General features: G+C 44.9%; 1 protein-coding gene across 1 annotated transcript; it reads right to left on the bottom strand.

The window, feature by feature from the left end:
* Nucleotides 1-5,032: 5,032 nt before the first annotated feature.
* Nucleotides 5,033-23,094, bottom strand: LOC141999722 (ficolin-1-like). The gene is made up of 10 exons (XM_074973440.1): nucleotides 23,013-23,094; nucleotides 21,094-21,207; nucleotides 20,313-20,366; nucleotides 19,083-19,118; nucleotides 18,160-18,204; nucleotides 17,261-17,296; nucleotides 16,304-16,431; nucleotides 15,177-15,306; nucleotides 14,436-14,570; nucleotides 5,033-5,311 (listed from the first exon to the last, which is right to left on the bottom strand). Exons 1-10 carry the CDS (start codon nucleotides 23,092-23,094, stop codon nucleotides 5,064-5,066), a joined length of 1,008 nt encoding a protein of 335 aa, XP_074829541.1. The 3' UTR covers nucleotides 5,033-5,063.
* Nucleotides 23,095-23,442: the final 348 nt, after the last annotated feature.

Genomic DNA, 23,442 nt, shown 5'->3' with positions numbered 1-23,442 from the left:
GACATGCTGACTAGTATACAGGAAGGGTGCTGGGTATGGCAAAATGTAAATACAGAGCAGAGAGAGACTGTATTGGCCACAAATGAACAATGACAGAGAAAACTGCTAAAACGTGTGAAACATGTCAAAAATACCAACTAAACAGAAAAAAGATCCTATGTTTTAGCACAATGAACAAAGAGCATGGTATGAAATTGGCATGGATTTATTTACCTATGCTGGTAAAAGCTATGTTTTGATGGTGGATTGTTATTCTCTTTGGCTTCAGTGAGGATGCTCGTGTTAATGCCGTGATCTTCCCACTTGATGCAAAGGATATTCCAGAGGCATCGTTGGTGGTACCTCTCCAGACTCCTGAGGTGCTGTCGATAGGTTACTCCATTTTTGCATCCATAAAAGTGTGTAGGAATAACAGTTGTCTTATGGACCATGATCTTGGTGTCCTGCTGAAGGTCACAGTCCATGAAAAACCATTGGAGCAATTTCCCAAAGGAAGCACTTGCACCCTTTATCCTGTGCTGGATCTCACTGTCAATTTTTGCGTTTTGAGAAAGTTGGCTACCAAGGTAGCAGAAGTACTCGACTGTCTCCAGAATCTGACCCTCAATGGCAATTTGTGGTGAGTCATGTGCAAGGCCTGAAGCAGGCTGCTGGAGCACTTTAGTCTTCTCAATATTGAATGAGAGTCCTAGGCTTTGGTAAGCTTGTGCAAAAACATCCAGTGTGGGCTGAAGTCATTCTCAGTGTGTGCAAGGATGGCACAGTCATCAGTGTACTGAGGATCTGTAATGGACACCCTGAAGACTTTAGACACCCCGTCCGGCCATTCTATATTGAACGTCAACTCCATTGGGCAGGCTGTCTTTAACAAGGAGCGAAATGACTGCTAAATAGATCGAGAACGGGGTTAGGGCAATAACACATCCTTGCTTAAACCCAGTTCTGATGATGAAAGCGTCAGTCTCCAGGCCATTACAGAGAACAGTGGCAGACATCTGATCACACAGAAGACTTAGTACCTTGATACATTTTGGAGGGCAGCCAAATCTATGCAGCACCATCCTCACTGAAGCCAGTGTCACCAGCATTGAAGCAATGATCCTCATGCACCAGTTGATAGTCGTGCTGGGAGTAGGGGGAACCCATCCCCCTCAAGGCCCCTGTACCACAGCCCCCGTGAGGTAGGGGGGCAGGGAGGCACGGGGGAAGGTGTGGTGGCAGTCATCTCCCTCGGTCCCGGGATGAGGCAAGAGCTGCTGCCTGGGGGCTGTAACATTGCCTGCCATGAAGCAGCAAGCCACCTGCCCGTCAGGCCTTCCCAGCCGACCCAGAGCTGGTCGCGGCGCACCAACTCCGTGGAAATGCGCCCGATGGGGGCCAGGGCCGTCCAAGCGGCAGTCCCCATCTGACACCGCCTGGAGTGGGGGTGAGGGCAATCTGTCATCCTGGGCCGGCTTACCAAACCCACCAGGTTTAATCCTCCAGGCAGACTGCGCGGATCCCACCCGTTTACCTCTTAATGGTTTCACACACTCTTGAACTCTATCTTCAAAGTTCTTTTCAACTTTCCCTTGTGGTACTTGTTGACTAACGGTCTCGTGACAGTAATTAGCTGTAGATGGAGGTTACCACCTACTTTGGGCTACAGTGCCAAGCAACCCGACTCCAAGAAGACCCGGTCCCAGTATGCTGGGGCTACTACCGGCCTCACACTGCCCACAGGCTGTGTCTTGATCAGAAGGACTCGAATACCCGAGAGCCGCACCAGGGATTGGGTCTTCTATACGCCACATTTCCTTTGCCCCACCGCAGGACGGGAATTCAGTGCTGGACTCTTCCCCGTTCAGTCGCCATTACTTTGGGAATCCTGATTAGTTTTTTTTTTCCTCCGCTGACTAACATGCTTAAATTAAGTGGGTCGCCATGTCTGATCTGAGGTCACAGTTGGATGGGGACCAAGGGGAAGTTCTTCTGGCTGATAATGTTCCACAGTTTGATGGAAATGAATTTAAATAATTGGCTAGCAAGTATGGGGTTGGGCATGGAACTTTGAGTTCCAGGTATCCTCAATCCAACGTACTTGTAGAGAATGGTGTGAAAATGTTAAAATGGCTTTTGGAAAAGGCCACTGCCATGGGTACAGATCCATATTTGACTATACTGAACTGTAGAGCAGCACCAATGAATCATGGACTGTCACCTGCAGAGAGCCTGTTTGGCAGGAAACTGAAAACAAGACTCTGTAACTCAGTAGTGATCCCGAAAGACACTACAAATTTCTAGTTAAGACTCCAGGGATTGATCAGGCCATTTACAAAATGATAATTTATGCTTTTTAGGATTTTTAGAGGCAGTTTGAAATAACAAAAAATCACTTTTTCTTTTCGTGCTCTAAAATCAGACCCGTATTTTTATTTATGGCGTTCATTTTCAGACACCGCCCAGTATGAGAGTAACTAAGCTGGCAGTGTAGGCCTAAACGAAGTGTGTTTTTGTGCTGCTTAATTTATCCTTGATTGTGGGAGGAATCGTAAAAAAAAAAAAAGATTTTCCATGCAGAATCTAGCAGAGATCAGCAAAGCTAGAGTGGGGCCGGGGAGAGGCTGTAGCAGGCCGATACACACCTCTCAGTGTCCCACTGCATGAGAAGGCCACAGACACAACACATCCCACCAGCGGTTCGGTCAGCACTGGCGCATGCCCAGAGGAAACGTCTCCTAGCAGCAGCCAGTGCTCGGCAGGCTCAAACGCGGTGGAGTTTCAAAGGCATTGCAGGGCAGGTGGCCACGGGTCCCCTGGGAGCAGCGGCGATATGTAGGGCGCTCATGTGGGACCAAGTGCCCCCCTCCCCCGATTGGCCTGCTGAGTTGTGGGGCGGGGAGAGGGGCTCTGTCCTCCTGTTGCGCCTGCCCCGCCGGCACGCTCGGCCCCTGTCCCCGGCAGCAGGGCCCAGGCAGGGGGCAACCCACCGCTGCTGCCAGCTCCCCAGCCCAGCTCTCTCAGGCAGCCGCTGTGCTGCGTGGAACAGAGACCTGGAGCGGCCGGTTCCAGCCGGCGTGAGACGTGGCTCCATCCCGCTCTCCACCCGGCCCGGCTGCCGGAGACGGTGACTGAACATGCCCAAGAGGGGGGGGCACCGTGGGAGAAGGACAGAGCCTCCCCCAGGCCCCGGAGAGAATATGGGGTGGGGAAAGCCTAGGCATAGGAAAGTGGGGGGTGGCTTGGGAGATACGTGGGGGGGTTACGTGCCCTCCCCTTTAGACTGTGCCCCCTCAGTATGGGGGAGAAGCAGGAGTCGTCTCTGCCTGGGAGCCCTATAAGAATTGGGGCTGACGGCCAGGGACGGGGTTAGACACGTGCAACCCGTGCAATGGCAGGAGCCCTGAGCCAGCCAAGGGGCCCCCTGCCATGGCGACTGCGTCGGGTGCTTGTGAAGGTGGGGTCAGGAATCGAGCGGGAGAAGGTAGACGACAGGGGCAGATGAATAGCTGGGGCAGGCTCAGGGCTGCTTGGCCGTACAATGTCTGCCCAGCACAGGCCGCTGCTGTTGTTGGGGGCCTGCTGGAACCCCGAGGAAGAGCCGTGCGCTGAGCCCCACGGCCCACATTTGAATTTGCCCCCGGGGGGGGGACGACTCCAAAAGGGTGGCTCTGCCGTGAAGTCTGATGAATGGGACTGGCAATGGCAGAGCCTCCGTTTTGGTTGGAGGCCCCCCCTCCCCCCGCTGCCTGCTAGGGCTCCGACTCCAGCTCTGCTGGCAGCAGCAGCTGTGGTTTGCGGCGCTGACTCCCGCGGTCGCAGGTCTGGCTTTGGCAGGAGCCGTGGTGATGGCTCTAGCAGCAGCAGCTCTGGTGCAGGGCATGGACCTGGGTGGGGCATTGGATGGGCGGGGGAGCAGAGCAGGAGGTGCAGAAGCAGAGATGGGAGTTGTGGGGGGTGAGGGAAGAGAGAATGTGGGACTTGTGATGGCATATGGGGGTCCACAATAAAAGCCTGCACCGAGGCCCTTCTTTTTCTTCCTCTGCCCCTGGCACAGGGAGAGGGAGATGGGGGGAAGGGGTGGGACTAGGGGTCCAGTCAGCATTTGCTGTTAAATTGTTAAATCTTCCACTGGGAATAATACCAGCATAATGAGGGGAGATTATGGCCTGTTTTGCCTCACAAGGCGCCATGGGCTGGGCGATGGGACTTTCTAGTGCGGGTTTAGCCTGAGATCGTCTCAGTGCTCTTCTGTTTCCACCCTCACCCTATTTCGACATGACCCTTCTGCAGCCGCAACGCTGCTGGCAGAGGTAGCTCCCCTCTCTTACACTCCCCAGGGTAGCCAGGCAAATAATGTCCCCTTCTGCCCAGGGCGCACTCTGCCCACAATGTTCACAATGCAGAGCCAGGCACATTTGGGCTTTAATGCTATTGAACTGTCTTGTGTGTACAAACAAATCTGAGACGTGGAACTCATTGAGCAGCCCTTGCTTTATTGACAGAGGGGAAGGTTCTCCAGAGGCAGACGCAGCATCTGAGGGTAATGAGTCCCCAACACCACAGGAAGAATTGCATGGCAGTGGTAGGAGCTGTGGTGGTGCTTCTGGTAATGGAATCAAGAGACAGCAGAGCCATGCAGGAGAGGAGACATAACCTAGACAGAGCTGGCTGACATTTCTCAAATTATGAGCTCTTCTGTGGACAAATAGCCTTTGAAAAAACATGAAAATTTTCATGAAATATCATTGATGTGGTTGTAATGTTTTGTTTGGCAGGAAAAAAAATCATACTTTTTTAATGCACAAAAGCCAAAAGCAAAAATGGGTTAATTTAGAATCTTTTGAAATGAAAACAACTGAAAAATTCAATTTTTTCCCCACAAAACTATTTTTATCTTTTTTTACCTGCTCTAGTCCTAGTGCACTGCGCTGGGTAAGTGTCTATGATGATGTCTGCCCCCTCATGGCTGGTGCATAAAGAAAAGATCTTTAGTGTCATCTTCGGATTAATGTTCATTATGACAGGCCTATAACTGCTATATACGAGCTCAGTATAATTATTACAAGTGCCTCCCTGATTGGCTACGCGGGCCTGATTTTCATCTCTGTCATCTTGTAGGAGAAGTTGTGCCCTTTGGATGACTTCCATTTCACCCCATTAGCATTGCTTTCATGGACCCCTTTCAGGTATAATCCGTTCAGGTTGGAGGCATGACAGTCCTTGTACCACCAGGCCCCTTTAAAGGCTTCAGCACAGTTCAATGACGACACGTCGTTGTCACGGTCGTGTGTTGAAAACATCATGCTGTTGTGCTCCATTAAAGAATCCCCTGTGGGAACAATTGGGTTTATTTATTACATGTTTTTACAGAGACAAGGTGGATGAGATATTCTCTTCTTGTTTACTTTTTACATTTTTACAGTTCAGTTCCCACAGCCCAGCCTGGTGGTTCTGCAGTGGGGTTACCAAATTTCTCCCTTCTGAGGCAGCAGAAATCTCCCTGGGGTCAGGAGAGAGATTGCAGTTTTATTTCCAGTAAGGAACATTTTTCACCAGGCCATATTCGGAGTGTATCTCCACACAAGATCGGATAGGAAACTCTTCAACCTGTCATGACTTAACTCAAAGACCAAAGTCAAAAAGGTGCTGATCAGGGAAGATCTATTAGCTGATTATGCTGCCCTCATAGCCCATGATGAAGATCTCTTACAAGAATTCATGGACCTCCTTTCAAGTACCTGTCAGGCATTTGCTCTCACCATCAGCATCAAGAAAACGGTTGTATTAGGACAAAGGGTTCCACAAGATCCTTCAATCACCTTAAATGCCAACCAGCTAGAAGTAGTCCAAAAGGTTCAGCGATTTAGGTTCTACAATGAGTACCAACCTCTCACTGGATGAAGAACTAAATGTTTGCATTGGAAAGGCTGCCACCACCTTTAGCAGACTAACTAAAAGAGCATGGAACAACTCAAAGCTTACCAGCAAGACCAAAATGCTAGTGTGCCAAGCTTGCGTCCTCAGCACTCTCGTGTGGTGGGCAAATTAGAAGGGCAAATCTCCAGCTGTGACAGCCCTGCTCAAGCGAAGATGACTGCAGTGGCTGGGCCATCTGAGTAGGTTGGAAGACGGACACATACCCAAGGAGAAGTGATACGGGGAGCTCTCAGAGGGAACAAGAATGTCAAGATGTCCCAAGCTTCGCAAAAAGACACATGCAAGCGAGATCTGAAGGAAAATTTGGAATTGATCCTGACCAATGGGAAATCCTGGCAAGTGATCGCAACAAGTGGTGCCATCATCTCCATCAGAGTATCAAAGTCTGTGACAGGAGCTAGCTCCTACAGCTTGAAGTGAAAAGAGCCCACAGGAAGCAAGCAGCTCCACAGCAAGATAGATACATTTGCAGCAACTGTCAAAGATCATGCAAATCTCGGATAGGACCATTCAGTCACATAAGACATCAGAGGCTGCAATTCCCACCGTCTTTCGTAGATGAAAGGATGCCAAAAAATGATAGTCTGAGCTCAGTTACACCACTATAAATCAGGAGTAATTCATTGCAGTCAATGTTCTCAGTCCTTGGGTGTCCTGAAATCAGTTTACACCATTGTGATGGTATAATGTGAGCCCAATGTGGTCCTAACACTAACAGCATAGCCCGGAGCCTGCTGAGGATTCAGGATCATAGATTCACAGAATCATAGAAATGTCGGGCTGGAAAGGACCTTGAGAAGTCATCTAGTGCAACCCCCTAGGCTGAGGCAGCACCAAGTAAATCTGGACCGTGCCTGAGAAGTGTTTGCCCAACGTGTTCTTTAAAACTTCCAGTGATGCGGATTTCACAACCTCTGTTGGAAGCCTATTCCAGAGCTTAACTTCCCTGGAAAAATCATGGAGCAGGTCCTCAAGGAATCAATTCTGTAGCACTTAGAGGAGAGGAAAGTGATCAGGAACAGTCAGCATGGATTCACCAAGGGCAAGTCATGCCTGATGAATCTAATTGCCTTCTATGATGAGATAATTGGCTCTGTGGATGAGGGGAAAGCAGTGGATGTGTTGTTCCTTGACTTTAGCAAAGCTTCTGACACGGTCTCCCACAGTATTCTTGCCAGCAAGTTAAAGAAGTATGGGCTGGATGAATGGACTATAAGGTGGGTAGAAAGCGGGCTAGATTGTCGGGCTCAACGGGTAGTGATCAATGGCTCCATGTCTAGTTGGCAGCCGGTATCAAGTGGAGTGCCCCAAGGGTCAGTCCTGGGGCCGGTTTTGTTCAATATCTTCATAAATGATCTGGAGGATGGTGTGGATTGCACCCTCAGCAAGTTTGCAGATGACACTAAACTGGGAGGAGAGGTAGATACTCTGGAGGGTAGGGATAGGATACAGAGGGCCTTAGACAAATTGGAGGATTGGGCCAAAAGAAATCTGATGAGGTTCAACAAGGACAAGTGCAGAGTCCTGCACTTAGGACAGAAGAATCCCATGCACCGCTACAGACTAGGGACCGAATGGCTCAGCAGCAGTTCTGCAGAAAAGGACCTAGGGGTTACAGTGGATGAGAAGCTGGATATGAGTCAACAGTGTGCCCTTGTTGCCAAGAAGGCCAATGGCATTTTGGGATGTATATGTAGGGGCACTGCAAGCAGATCAAGGAACGTGATCATTCCCCTCTATTCGACATTGGTGAGGCCTCATCTGGAGTACTGTGTCCGGTTTTGGGCCCCACACTACAAGAAGGATGTGGAAAAATTGGAAAGAGTCCAGCGGAGGGCAACAAAAATGATTAGGGGTCTGGAACACATGACTTTTGAGGAGAGGCTGAGGGAACTGGGATTGTTTAGTCTGCGGAAGAGAAGAATGAGGGGGGATTTGATAGCTGCTTTCAACTACCTGAAAGGGGGTTCCAAAGAGGGTGGATCTAGACTGTTCTCAGTGGTAGCAGATGACAGAACGAGGAGTAATGGTCTCAAGTTACAGTGGGGAAGGTTTAGGCTGGATATTCGGAAAAACTTTTTCACTAGGGGGGTGGTGAAACACTGGAATGCGTTACCTAGTGAGGTGGTGGAATCTCCTTCCTTAGAAGTTTTTAAGGTCAGGCTTGATAAAGCCCTGGCTGGGATGATTTAGTTGGGGATTGGTCCTGCTTTGATCAGGGGGTTGGACTAGATGACCTCCTGAGGTCCCTTCCAACCCTGATATTCTATGATTCTATGATACCCTTACACTTAGAAATGTATTTCTAATATCTAACCTAGATCTCTTTGTCACAGATTAAGCTGGTCACTTCTTGTCCTACCTTCAGTGGACATAGAGAACAATTGATCACTGTCCTCTTTATAACAGCTCTTAACGTATTTAAAGACTGTTACCAGATTCCTCCCTCTCAGTCTTGTTTTCTCAAGACTACACATCACCAGTTTTTTAATTTTTCGTCACAGGTCAGGTTTCTAAACCTTTTATCATTTTTGTTGCTCTCCTCTGAACTCTCTTCAATTTGTCCACATCTTTCCTGAAGTGTGGTGCCCAGAAGTGGACGCTGTTCTCTGGCTGAGGCCTCACCAGTGCTGAGGAGAGCAGGACAATTACCTACTGTTTCTTACATGCCACACTCTTGTAAATACACCCCTGAATGGTATTAGCTTTTTGTGCAACTGCATCACATTGTTGTGCATTTGATTTGTTCTTCCTAAGAAAGCGTAGGGGACAATTTCCTGGTGCAAGTGCTAGACGAGCCAACTGGGGGGGAGCTTTTCTTGACCTCCTGCTCACAAACAGGGAAGAATTAGTGGGGGAAGCAAAAGTGGATGGGAATCTGGGAGGCAGTGACCATGAGATGGTCGAGTTCAGGATCCTGACACAGGGAAGAAAGGTAAGCAGCAGGATACGGACCCTGAACTTCAGGAAAGCAGACTTTGACTCCCTCAGGGAGCAGATGGGTAAGATCCCCTGGGGGACTAACATGAAGGGGAAAGGAGTCCAGGAGAGCTGGCTGTATTTCAAGGAATCCCTGTTGAGGTTACAGGGACAAACCATCCCGATGAGTCGAAAGAATAGTAAATATGGCAGGCGACCAGCTTGGCTTAATGGTGAAATCCTAGCGGATCTTAAACATAAAAAAGAAGCTTACAAGAAGTGGAAGGTTGGACATATGACCAGGGAAGAGTATAAAAATATTGCTCGGGCATGTAGGAATGAAATCAGGAGGGCCAAATCGCACCTGGAGCTGCAGCTAGCAAGAGATGTCAAGAGTAACAAGAAGGGTTTCTTCAGGTATGTTGGCAACAAGAAGAAAGCCAAGGAAAGTGTGGGCCCCTTACTGAATGAGGGAGGCAACCTAGTGACAGAGGATGTGGAAAAAGCTAATGTGCTCAATGCTTTTTTTCCCTCTGTCTTCACTAACAAGGACAGCTCCCAGACTGCTGCGCTGGGCATCGCATCATGGGGAGTAGATGGCCAGCCCTCTGTGGAGAAAGAGGTGGTTAGGGACTATTTAGAAAAGCTGGACGTGCACAAGTCCATGGGGCCGGACGAGTTGCATCCGAGAGTGCTAAAGGAATTGGCGAATGTGATTGCAGAGCCATTGGCCATTATCTTTGAAAACTCGTGGCGAACGGGGGAAGTCCCAGATGACTGGAAAAAGGCTAATGTAGTGCCAATCTTTAAAAAAGGGAAGAAGGAGGATCCTGGGAACTACAGGCCAGTCAGCCTCACCTCAGTCCCCGGAAAAATCATGGAGCAGGTCCTCAAAGAATCAATCCTGAAGCACTTACACGAGAGGAAAGTGATCAGGAACAGTCAGCATGGATTCACCAAGGGAAGGTCATGCCTGACTAATCTAATCGCCTTCTATGATGAGATTACTGATTCTGTGGATGAAGGGAAAGCAGTGGATGTATTGTTTCTTGACTTTAGCAAAGCTTTTGACACTGTCTCCCACAGTATTCTTGTCAGCAAGTTAAAGAAGTATGGGCTGGATGAATGTACTATAAGGTGGGTAGAAAGTAGGCTAGATTGTCGGGCTCAACGGGTAGTGATCAATGGCTCCATGTCTAGTTGGCAGCCGGTGTCAAGTGGAGTGCCCCAGGGGTCGGTCCTGGGGCCGGTTTTGTTCAATATCTTCATAAATGATCTGGAGGATGGTGTGGATTGCACTCTTACCAAATTTGCGGATGATACTAAACTGGGAGGAGTGGTAGATACGCTGGAGGGCAGAGATAGGATACAGAGGGACCTAGACAAATTGGAGGATTGGGCCAAAAGAAACCTGATGAGGTTCAATAAGGATAAGTGCAGGGTCCTGCACTTAGGACGGAAGAACCCAATGCACAGCTACAGACTAGGGACCGAATGGCTAGGCAGCAGTTCTGCGGAAAAGGACCTAGGGGTTACAGTGGATGAGAAGCTGGATATGAGTCAGCAGTGTGCCCTTGTTGCCAAGAAGGCCAATGGCATTTTGGGATGTATAAGTAGGGGCATAGCGAGCAGATCGAGGGACGTGATCGTTCCCCTCTAATCGACATTGGTGAGGCCTCATCTGGAGTACTGTGTACTTACACTTAGAAATGTATTTCTAATATCTAACCTAGATCTCTTTGTCACAGATTAAGCTGGTCACTTCTTCTCCTACCTTCAGTGGACATAGAGATTCTATGATTCTAAGTGAAAAGTGATTCACTTGTCTTTACTGAATTTCATCTTGTTGAATTCAGACCAATTCTTCAATTTGCCAAGGTCATTTTGCATTCTAATTCTGTCCTCCAAAGTGCTTGCAACCCCTCCCAGCTTGGTGCCATCTGCAAATTTTATAAGCATATTCTCCAACTCATTAATTAATTAATTATCCAACTCATTAATGAAAATATTGACTTCTACCAGACCCAGGACTGACCGCTGCAAAACCCCATTAGAACCTCCCAGTTTGACAGCAAACCATTGATAACTACTCTTTGAGTAGTCTTTCAACCAGTGATGCACCCATTTTATAGTAATTTCTTCCAGACTGCATTTCCCTCATTTCCTTATTGAGAATGCCACGTGGGATTTTGTCAAAAGTCTTACTAAAATCAAAATATATCATATCTACTGCTTTCCCCTTATCCATTAAGCCAATAACCCTGTCAAAGGAGGAAATTAGGTTGGTTTGATATGATTTGTTCATGAGAAATCCATTGGTTATTGCTAATTAATCCAATTGTCCTCTAGGTGTTTACAAATTGATTGTTTAATAATTTGAGCGAGTGTCTTTCCAGGTATCAAAGTTAGGCTGACTGGCCTACAGTTCCCTGGGTCCTGTCTGTTCCTCCTTTTAAAGATAGGTACTATGTTTGCCCTTCTCCAGTGCTCTGGGACATTGACATATCCTGCAGGAGTTCTCCAGAAAATTATTCATGGTTCTGAGATTGTTTCAGCTAGCTCTTTTAATCCCTTTGCATGAGTTTAGCCAGGCCCTCCTGACTTGAATACATCTAACTTATCTAAATATTGTTTAACCTTTCCCCCGTATTTGGGCTTGCATTCCTTCCCCCTTGTTGTTAATAGTGTGTTAAGTATGTCATTACCAGTAACCTTTTTAGTGAAGATTGAAACACACTAGTCATGAAACACCTCCGCCTTCTTGATGTCCTCAGTTATTAGCTCTCCATTCCCGCTAAGTTAGGAACTACACGTTCTTTCATCTTTCTCTTGCTGCTAATATATGTTAAGAACCTCTTCTTATGGCTTTTTCTGTTCCTTCCTAGGTGTAACTTATTTTGTGCCTTAATCTTTCTGATTTTGTCCCTACATGGGTATGCTACTCTTTTGTACTTCTCCTTCGCACTTTGTCCATGTTTCCACTCCTTCCTTTCCTTAGAATAAAGACATCTGTGATTTCATGAACACTTTCACCCAAATTGTCTTCCACCTTCAGATTCGCTACCATTTCCTCCTGTTGGTTAGAATTAAGTCTAAAATGGCTGGCACCCCTCTTCCCGTCCTCCGCCCTCCCAGTTACTTCCTCTAGAAAATGGTGTCTGCAATACATTCCAAGGACTTATCAGAACTTTTGTGTTTTTCTTTATTCCTTTTCCAACAAATGTCTGGGTAGTTAAAGTCCCCCATTACTATAGTACACCCATACCAAAGGGTCACTTCTATTTATTATCCTTTTTTTCTTTGCCCAGAGACTATCAATTGATCTGCCTCTCATCTGCTCCTGTAGTGGAGAACAAGTGGTGTGCCTACTTTGTTTGAAGTGTCACTATAGGAGGTTTCAGAATTAATTGATAAACTTTACAGTAACAAGTCACCGGGACCAGATGGCATTCACCCAAGAGTTCCGAAAGAACTCAAATGTGAAATTGTGAAACTATTAACTATGGTTTGTAACTTGGCCTTTAAATCAGGTTCTGTACCCAATGACTGGAAGATAGCTAATGTAACACCAATATTTAAAAAGGGCTCTATAGGTGATCCCGGCAATTACAGACCAGTAAGTCTAATGTCTGTACTGGGCAAATTAGTTGAAACATTAGGAAAGAATAATATTGTCAGACACATAGAAGAACATAAATTGTTCGACAAAAGTCAACATGGTTTCTGTAGAGGGAAATCATGTCTTACTAATCTACTAGAGTTCTTTGAAGGGGTCAACAAACATGTGGACAATGGGGATCTAGTGGACATAGTGTATTTAGATTTCCAGAAAGCCTTTGACAAGGTTGCTCACCAAAGACTCTTAAGTAAATTACGTTGTCATTGGATAAGAGGGAAGATCCTTTCATGGATTGAGAACTGTTTAAAAGACAGGGAACAAAGGGTAGGAATATATGGTAAATTTTCAGAATGGAGAGAGGTAACTAGTGGTGTGCCCCAAGGTTCAGTCCTAGAACCAATCCTATTCAGCTTATTCATAAATGATCTGGAGAAAGGGGTAAACAGTGAGGTGGCAAAGTTTGCAGATGATACTAAACTGCTCAAGATCGTTAAGACCAAAGCAGACTGTGAAGAACTTCAAAAAGGTTTCAGAGTAACAGCTGTGTTAGTCTGTATTTGCAAAAAGAAAAGAAGTACTTGTGGCACCTTAGAGACTAACCAATTTATTTGAGCATAAGCTTTCGTGAGCTACAGCTCATCTGATGAAGTGAGCTGTAGCTCACGAAAGCTTATGATCAAATAAATTGGTTAGTCTCTAAGGTGCTACAACTTCAAAAAGATCTCACAAAACTAAGTGATTGGGTAACAAAATGGCAAAGGAAATTTAATGTAGATGAATGTAACATAATGCACATTGGAAAAAATAACCTCCAACTATACATACAATATGATGGGGCTAATTTAGCTGCAGCTAATCAGGAAAGAGATCTTGGAGTCATCGTGGATAGTCATCTGAAGACGTCCACGCAGTGTGCAGCGGCAGTCAAAAAAGCAAACAGGATGTTAGGAATCATTAAAAAAGGGATAGAGAATAAGACGGAGAATATCTTATTGCCCTTATATAAATCCATGGTACTCCCACATCTTGAATACTGCGTAAAGATGTGGTGGTCTCATCTCAAACAAGATATACTGGCATTAGAAAAGGTTCAGAGAAGGGCAACTAAAATGATTAGGGGTTTGGAACAGGTCCCATATAAGGAGAGATTAAAGAGGCTAGGACTTTTCAGCTTGGAAAAGAGGAGACTAAAGGGGGATATGACAGAGGTATATAAAATCATGAGTGGTGTGGAGAAAGTGAATAAGGAAAAGTTATTTACTTGTTCCCATAATATAAGAACTAGAGGCCACCAAATAAAATTAATGGAGAGCAGGTTTAAAACAAATAAAAGGAAGTTTTTCTTCACACAGCGCACAGTCAACCTGTGGAACTCCTTGCCTGAGGAGGTTGTGAAGGCTCGGACTATAACAGGGTTTAAAAGAGAACTAGATAAATTCATGGAGGTTAAATCCATTAATGGCTATTTGCCAGGATGGGTAAGCAATGGTGCCTCTGTTTGTCAGAGGGTGGAGATGGATGGCAGGAGAGAGATCATTTGATCATTACCTGTTAGGTTCACTCTCTCTGGGGCACCTGGCATTGGCCACTGTCGGTAGCCAGGATAGTGGGCTGGATGGACCTTTAGTCTGACACAGTATGGCCATTCTTATGTTCTGATGTACGTAGTTCAATTCTGATATTTCTATGGGGCATTAAGATCTAATTTAGGAAAGCAACGAGCAGTAGCTGTGCCTACCTCTGCTCGTTATTCTGCGTTCAATCCCTCACTAGGCAGGATATCCCTATTATACTATATGTTATGTTGTCACTAGACCGTGTGTTTCTCCTCTAATAGTTCAGCAGGAGAATAACCGATGTTTCCTGACAGACATCACCTCCACAGATTACCTCGCCTTTTGCTTCTGCCATTGACTATTCTGCATCACTTTTGCTTTCCATTTTTCCATCTGCCATAAAGGATGAGCTCAGAACCTACCTGCAGTGCCATTCACAAAGGGTCCAACTATCAGCGTGTATTTCTCAGTCTCCCCTGTAATTCTGAATGATGAGAATGTAGCAAATTCATAGTTGTCATCAAAATCTCTGAAATCGATGCGAAGCACATTGCGACCTTTAGAAAACAATTTGAAAGCAAAATGTTCAGCACATTCCATTAGTGTTTATTACTGTTATTGATTGTTTCTATTGCACAAGCCCCTAAAGGCTCTACACACAAATCAGTCCCCATTATGTTGGGACCATTATGATCATCTAGTTTGAATTGCCTGCATCACACACATCACAGAATTCCACCCACTGATTCTTGCATCAAGCCAATATCTTCCTATTGACCTTTATCAATTCAATTTCCATCCACCAACCTGACCTCCCTATTAAAAACCTGCTCCATGTTATGCTTTGCGAAGGTAGTTCAGAATCGATGACCTCATCCAGGCTGTAGCATCCCTTATTGCTGTACTGTGGGCGAACCACCCGAGGACAAAATGCTGCTCCAGGAATTATGACTGGATCCAGGCCATCTACCACAGCATTACTGGTTTCAATAGCTCTGTGTGGCAGGACTGGGCTGTAAGGAACAGGAAGGGGTGTCTGCAGCGGAAGTGTTACTTCTACTGATAATACAACTCTATACCCTGTGACCGTGGCTAAAGTGTGGGAACAAAACTTGGTGGAGAAGGTTGCGATAAGGAAAAGAATGAATCAGTGATGTCTTTACTAATGGATGTCAGCAGGTGGATATTGTCATTCCCAAGCCAGAATTCTGACAGCCGGCTGCCAAAACCTCTTTTGTATGAATTCCAGTCACGGTAAAAATCCACGGAGCCATCCACCCGTCTCTGGAACACCTGCAGGGAAACAGGAGGTTCTCAGCTGGGAAATCCCACATTGTTTTCCATTCTACTAGAGCAGAAGACAAGAAACTCTGAGACTGTAAATTGTTGGATGAGATTTAACGTGGTCAGGTCTATTTCAGCTCAGGTGACTATCGCAGAGGGAGGCTTGTCTCAAAGGATCCTATTAAATCTTGGCAGCAACAGCACTAGGTTAAAGGATCACATATTCCGAAATCTACAGCACTGGACTGGCAATCAGGAGGCCTGAGATCTATACCCAGTTGTGCCACTTGAGAAAGTCATAGCACCTCTGCTTTCTGTCCGGCCCTTTGTCTGCCTTGTCTATGGAGACTGTGAGCTGCAGAGGATGGGGCTGTCTCTCATTATGTGTGTTCAGCACCCAGCGCAATGGGACCCTGATCTTCATCGGATGCTCTAGGCACGACTGGGATATAAATAAGCATAATAATAAATTGGAAGGTTTAAATGTGATGAGTATACAGGGTTCAAACCCCTCATCTCCTCAGCTCCCTAGAACACTCTCTCCACTCGTACTCAGAGGTTGCTTGAGCGACAGAGCAGCTGATGCACCAGAAGGGGAAGGAAGAAGGAATTCTCGTTCCGGAGTCTGGGCAGCTATTGAGGAGGCTCTGAGAGCTGGGCAGAGAATAGCCAGGAGAAGGGAAACCTGTGTCAGAGCAGTGACAAATGTCCCCTCAGACGGGGTCTTTTAGACTCTAAAGCTCCGGGTTTCCTCTATGGAACCCATTGTGTTCACAAGCAAGTTATTTCCACAACCAAGGACTAGGGAGGATTAGAAGGGCTCAGGAAGTGTCTGTGTTTTTATTTCAGCTAACCATGGGGAGCTAACAGCTTCAGAGCTTCTGTCCTCATGCTTTTCTCCTAGCTGCAACCCACTGGCTAAGGGCCACCTCCCATTCTTGGGACAGTAAACTGTTTGTTGTTCAAGAAAAAACATCCAATGAGCTTCATTATGCGCTGCTCTTACAATCCATCCTCCACCATCTGTGTCCATGTCACACAGCACGGTCATGGCTTTACAGTCATGCGGGTAGATGTTGTACCGGCCGCTCAGGGTGTACCCTCTAGCTAACAGCTCCTTGCAGTTCTTTGCTCCTGGTGGAAAGAGGAATTGAAATATGTAAATTGGTTGTATAACTCTCCTTGGAGCAGGGATTCATGGGCTGCTTTACATTGCACTGAGGGCCAGATCAATTGCAGAATCAGGTAACTAGAAAATATTCTTTGAGCCACCATCTTCTCTCCTCCCCACTGTAGTGTTTGGGAATTGGGTAGTATCCCTTTAAATAGTTTGTGTTCCCTTTGTGTTCTATCTTTGGAAACCTACCACAGCAGCAGCAAACGTACCTAGCAAGGCTTTTCATGCTCTCTGTAGTTAGCAAAACAATTGATTTGGACTCCAGTGTGCCAGTCTGGTTTGTATTAACTTTGTTTGCAAGAGGAAAAGACGCAATCACTAGCCCAACCCGATCTGTTCTGGGTGAGAACAACTCAACCTGAACAGTGGATTGGCTCAAAGGTCTTGAAAAGTCATGGAAATTGAAATGTGACCGAAGGTTTGTACTACAAGTTCCCATGCAGCATTTTGAAATCTGTCTGTGAGCCAGAAGGGCTTCAGGTTATCACGTGACTTGGGTCAGAACTCACCCTGAAAAAATATCAGATTTTCACAGGAATACTCACATCAGTTTGCAAGTGAACCTGTCGGCTGAAATGTATTTCCACAAAAGATTCACTGGCCAATTGCTAACAGCAAAACACCTTCATTTCAAAAGATCAAAGTCTCTTTACTTATAGTTTAAGAACAGCAAATGGGGTAAATCACATATGTATTTTTTTGCAAATTGTCTGTCTCTCATGGGTTTTCATGTTTGGGTCGCTGGATGAAATGAGATGACATTCAGTGGTCATAAGAAACTCTCACCTTTCTGACACTGCATGTAATCCAGCACTTCCTCTTCTAGTCATGAAAAGAAACACAATAGAAAGTGAAATGGAACCAGAAAATATTCTACTGTCTTTTAATCTATGTAATCGGCCAACAGGTACAGCTGGGTTAGCAAAGTACTCGTTATCTTGAAAATGCACTAGACAGGTTTTTAACTGTGAAAATCCAAGTGCTAATGGATCCACAAATGTCTCTGATCTCAGCCTTCCAGCCTGAACCATCAAGACAGCTCTCATTATCTACTGACACTATTTTGTAACCCTCTCATGAGGCTCCTACTTGCAGGGCTAAGACTTGGTCCTTAATAGACTAAATTAATTGCTGGTCAGTAAAGAGAAGCAATGCCCACAAAGTCAAGGGAGTTGCATGCGCTTATGCTAGCTGTGAATTTGACTCAATATTCTTTTTAAAAAAATTCCAAGCGACAACGGGAGAATAACAGTTAAATAAAGTACTCGTAGAAATCAGGTCGTTCCTTTAACTGGACATATAAATAGGATCAATTTCTTGTGATTCATACGCCCCACGCCTGGTATGTGGGAAATATAAGCAGGGGTAGGGGAAAGTAACCTTCTCTAGGATACACCTCCAGATCTACAGATTTCACTTACATTTCAGCTGTTCTCTCTCATACCAAAGGTCATCTGGCTAGTGTTGTTCCAGACGTTACAACACATGGATGGCCACGTGTTTTTGTAGGCACAGCTATTTCTCTCTTTATAGAGCCCAAATCTCACTGGAGGATCAGTGAGCTTGATATTGTGGACATGGTAACTATTCAAGAAACAAGCTTCTTCAGCCACTTAATTTTTAGTGCTGCAAAAATAGAACTGAAATGATGTGTTCAGTATAAAGGAGAGTGCAGAGGGTCTCACCAAGTGTTCCAGGGACTCCTGTAGCTCCCGGGGCTCCTTTATCTCCTAAAAAAAGAACTCAGAATAAAATCCTTGTTTTACCTTGAGGTCACCTCCATAATTCACCATCTCACTACAGCAATCGCTTGGGTTTCATTGTGTGGAGGGGCTAGTTCAAGGCCTATGTACCAGCTACACTCCGCATGATCTGTTAAAGTTGGCGTTTTGTGGGACTTAAGTGATGTATGTTGCCAACTCTCAGGATTTGGTCATCAGTCTCATGATAATTATTGTTTTCCTTAAAGCCCCAGCTCCTCGGGTCCAGTGGATGTGACATGATTTCAGCCTTTGGTCTTAAAGAAAAAGTAAGTTTCTAGCCCTCAAAGCTACGGCAAAAGCTTCAAAATGTGCCCCCTAAATACTCAAAAAGCAGAGGGCAAATAAAAAGAACACCAGATCTATTATTTTTACATAATCTCATGATTCTAAAACCAGTCCCCGGATTTTTGATGAACCTAACTTTAGTTTTTCAAAGATTTGGGGTTGGCAGAACTGCATTTATCTTATCTTGTCTTCTGCATTGGCTGAAATGAAATAGGCTTAGGCTATGTCTACGCTGCAGTTGAGATCTATCTCCTGTGACTGCACAGGACGTCATGACATTATAATTAGAGCTGGGTAAAATTTTATTCACAATTTTGAAATGTTCCAACTCTTCATTTTGGAACAACGCTGTGTTTTATCATTTGGCTATTAAACAAAAACAAAAAGGGGACATTTTTGTCTAACCGGAACCAATTTCATTTCAGCTTTTTTGTTTGGCAAGGAGCTGAAAGGAAAAATTGTACAATGGGGGGATTGTTGCTCCCAATTCCTCTATCACTGTGAATAGCACCAGAAAGTGCCCTGCTCTGCAGTGAGAAGAATCATCTGAGGTCTCTCACCTTTCGTTCCAGGGCGGCCAGCAGGACCTCTTTCTCCTGATTGAACAAAAAATAAGAGAGCAAAGACTGATCAGAGATAGCAAGATCTTGACACTGGATCAGAACTGAAGTTCTGTTGCAATAATAAACCCTTTATTGTCAAATATAGAGTGAAGAGAAGTTATGGTGGTTTTGGAGCCCACATATTATAGGAATTGATGTTTTATAACTAGGTGTTGTATCAACCAGGCAAGGTACTAACAAGCAAGCATGCTTTTACTGTATTTTGAATTTTCTGATGTGGTGGTTTTTCATTAGTTTTCCTCTTGCAATTGTGTGTCTGCAGTGGTAGGGAACTTTTCAACAAAGGAGTCACAGCCTGGACTGTGGCTCCTGTATCCATGCTCATTATTTTGGCTTCAGCTGTAGCTGACTCAATCTGAGTAGCAATGGTTATTGCTTTTTCTAGTGTAAGTTGTGGTTCTAGAAATAAGTGTTCTCTTACACGAAGCATGGTTGTTTTCTCAATGAGCTGGTCTCTAATCATCTCATCTGCCATATTCCCAAAGTCACAAATTACAATCAGACTCCTCAGGGAAGCAATATACTGCATTGTAGTTTCCCCTTGTTTCCACTCACGCTGGCAAAATCTGTAGCAATTAGCTACTACATTCACTTTTGGCACCAAAAAAATTCTTTAATTCAGTGAGTGCTGTCTCATCTTTATCAACTGCAAGGGGAAAGGTGTAAAATATACGCTGCCCTTCTGCTCCAAGGCAGTGGATTAGCAGAGCACGCTTTCCTACTTCAGAAATCTCTGTAGCACTGATTGCAAGCAGATAAGTCTCAAATATATGGATCCAGGTAGTAAAATCAATTGGAGGTTCACCTGGGCTTTGCAGAAAGGGTGCAGGTGGGTTCAGAGGCAGAAGATCCATTCTCATTGCCAAAATGTTGTATCAACCAGGCAAGGTACTAACAAGCTTCAACAGGACTTTATTTTCAAAGTGGAAACCTCTTTACCAAGCTGCTGTTGCACCCTCGGTAGCTCTCTCCCAGCCTCTCAACTCCTTCCCCCTCCTTCCTGTTTCCTGTTCTTTCAGACTCCCAACAGCCAGTGCTCCCAATTCTAATAATTATAAGCAACATCTAAACACCACACTAAGACTAATTGATATTTGATTAAAAACGTATTTCCTGTTCTTAGGTCACACATAGGAAAACACAGTTCTCTGCCCTTTGTTACTTTACCTTTTGGGCCAGTTTTTCCCACCTTTCCGGGGATCCCCGGAGGTCCCCGTTCTCCTGCAAACACAGAAAACTGACTGAATATTTTCCAGGGCAGCGTAAATACTCAGTACATAATTACCACCTACCACCCCAAACTGGAATTACAGTAACCCATCCGTGTCAAAATTCAAATCCTGTATCTGCATCTGGCTCGCTGAGTTCCTGATCTCACATCAGGATCCCCTAGCATGGACTCTTACATGGAGGCACATTGAAGTCAAGGGGACAAGCACATCTTGCTGTTAGGTGAGAGCCAAAGCTGGTAAACAACCATTTTATACATGCTACCATTAAAAATGTCCTGGCTCATGATAATAATCATGATTTCCTCTTCTCTAGCCCCTCTCATCCAAAATTCTCAGAGCGCTTTACAGAGATCAGTGAAATGTGCCTCAGATAAACTCTGGGAGGTAAAGGACCATTATCACTATTATACAGAGGAGAAAACTGAGGCTTAAAGAGAGTGACTTGACTGAGGTCAAACAGCGAGCCAGTGACAGAGATGAGGAAAGAACCAGAGGACTTGGTTGCCAAGCTGACACCCCAAAGGGAATGGACAATATTTCAGAGCTTGGTTATCCTGAAGCTCCAATCCCTTGCCATAGGATATGGGAGATGCCATGTGAATTTCCTCATATCAGGGTTGAGGGGAATCTCCAACGTCTGAGCATATTATAAAAGTAATTCCCATTTACATCAGCACCAGCCATGTCTGATTCCCATTCAGTGCCTGGGAACGTACCTCTTGTTCCTGCATTTCCTTGGTCTCCTCTGGGCCCTGTGGCACCTGGAATTCCAGGGCTACCTTGGAGAATGGAGAGGTTATCGGTACTGTTGAGACCCACTATGGTCACCTCTGGGGAAAGAAATGAATCCATAATCAATGATGGTTAGCCTCTCAGGATCTGAAACATTCTGCAGAAATCCAGAGGGATAAACTCAGCAAATGAAAGCCTAGATAGTTCCTTGATTTTCTTTTCTCTATTAGCATTATGCATTTCAGAGACAATGCCCTAATATTAAAAGTTGGGGGTTATTACTATTAGTCTTTGTTTTAAGTTATTAAATATTTGTATTTAAAAGAAATAACCTCAGACTTAATTTTGATGTACACATCCCTCTGCAGTGTTTGCAACCTGACCATTGCAGCATTGTGTCAGTTCATGAGAATCTTTCAAGGAAATTACCTACAGAGAAACAAAAGCACTGGAATGGGTTACCTAGGGAGGTGGTGGAATCTCCTTCCTTAGAGGTTTTTAAGGTCAGGCTTGACAAAGCCGTGGCTGGGATAATTTGGTTGGGGACTAGTCATGGTTTGAGCAGGGGGTTGGACTAGATGACCTCCTGAGGTCCCTTGCAATCCTGATATTTCATGATTCTATGAAAAGTGGTATGAAATGCAGAGGCAAAACAAATAGCTGCCATTCAGTGAAGAAATTGTGCAAAAGTAAAATAAAAAGTAAAAAACAGTTGTTCTTACAAGCTCAGGTAATACATTTTAAAGAACTAAATATGTTTTTTTAACCTAACAGTCCCCTCTCTATATTATACACATTGTGAGATTTGAAATTATTTATAGGGACATCAGTGGAGAAAAATAGGGACATACCGGTCAACTCCATTGAGCTCTATTGTTGTGAAAAATTTTGAGGTAAACAAAATGTGGACATGGGTAATACTACCTGTTATATAGGAACTCTACTTCCTAATCTGGAACATTTGGGCATAAATTGTACATAGTAAATGATTTTCAAAATGATCATGAATGTAAGGAGATGAAACGTGAAAGCAGTACTGCTCTGAAATAATACATTAATTTATGCATAAGGTGGCAAAGCCTGTATTCAATCCTTGTTTAGCAAACCACCCATTTCCTTCAATGGAATTTCCTTCATATTTGCCTGAATGAGGTCTCCACAAATTTGACTAAATCTTGTATAAGGATCACAGGATTTCATGATGAACTAAAATAAACCTTCAAATGCTGCTGGATTCTCAACCCAAAGCACAGAAATGAATGTGTTGACATGGAAAGAGTCGTATAGTGGATTTGCAGTGATATGTACACAACAGTTGCGATTTTACAAATAATCATCTTAATTTGGTAAAGGTGAATTTTAAAAAGTAGAGGGATGTGAAATCATAGGCTCACTCTGAGCTTTGAAGATTGAGATTTTATTTTCCAGAATTTAGATCATCTGCCTGTGTGGGCTGGTACGTTGCCAGATTAGAAAGGCTTTGGCCCCAATATGCAAAGGAGATGGAAGCTTTAGACAGAGAGATTCCAGCAGCAACATAGGGAGGTTAGAAGATAGTAAAATGAGCATGAGGGAGAAGAGGTCAAATCAAATTTTGAAGAATCTCAATGGAGACAAAAGACAACCTTTTCATAACATGATTTGCAAAAACTGTGTCCAATTTCTGAACACCTCAAGTCTGTATTGTGCACTTCTGCAGTATAGATTAATTTCGACAAAGGAATTTTGTACAAAGAAGCTGTTCATTTTATTATTTAAAAAGCACCATGAAGAAGCAAAGCACGTTATGGACATGTAGGAGAATGAATATTCCTGAACAGTTCCCAGTTCTCCAGGGTCCAGGTTGGCAAGAGCCATAGTGTGAAATGATGTTGGAAAGAGGATTAAATCGTCTTTCACTCACCTGGGCAGGTGTCCTGAGCCTGACAAACCGTTGCTGCTAAACAGAGTAAAGAGAGAAGAGTTTTCTGGGCAGCTCTCCCCATCGCTAGTGCTGGTCTCTGCAACGGCAGCTCCGCTTGTCTTCTCACCCACCTCTCCTCTCCTTTAGTATTTCAGTCCCTTTAAGCCTTTTATATGCAATAATGATAGAGCCTAGAGCAAATAAAGCTCTCTGCCTCCGGTATCTCAGTGCCTCCTTCCCACTCTCCACATTCCAGCAGTTTCCACTGAGATTTTTATGCTGCAGCGGTCACAACTGGAGCTGATTAAATGGCCCGATAGGACACGTTCAATACTGGACTAGCAGCTGTTGCTTCCCCCACACAGCAAATAATGATTGTTGAACGGAGCCAGTCTGAATCTTTCCTCACAAAGTTGATTCCTGTCAATGT

This window comes from Natator depressus, chromosome 16, assembly GCF_965152275.1.
Source record: "Natator depressus isolate rNatDep1 chromosome 16, rNatDep2.hap1, whole genome shotgun sequence".
In the NCBI taxonomy this organism is placed as follows: domain Eukaryota; kingdom Metazoa; phylum Chordata; order Testudines; family Cheloniidae; genus Natator; species Natator depressus.
This window is presented reverse-complemented; position numbering and strand designations above follow the sequence as displayed.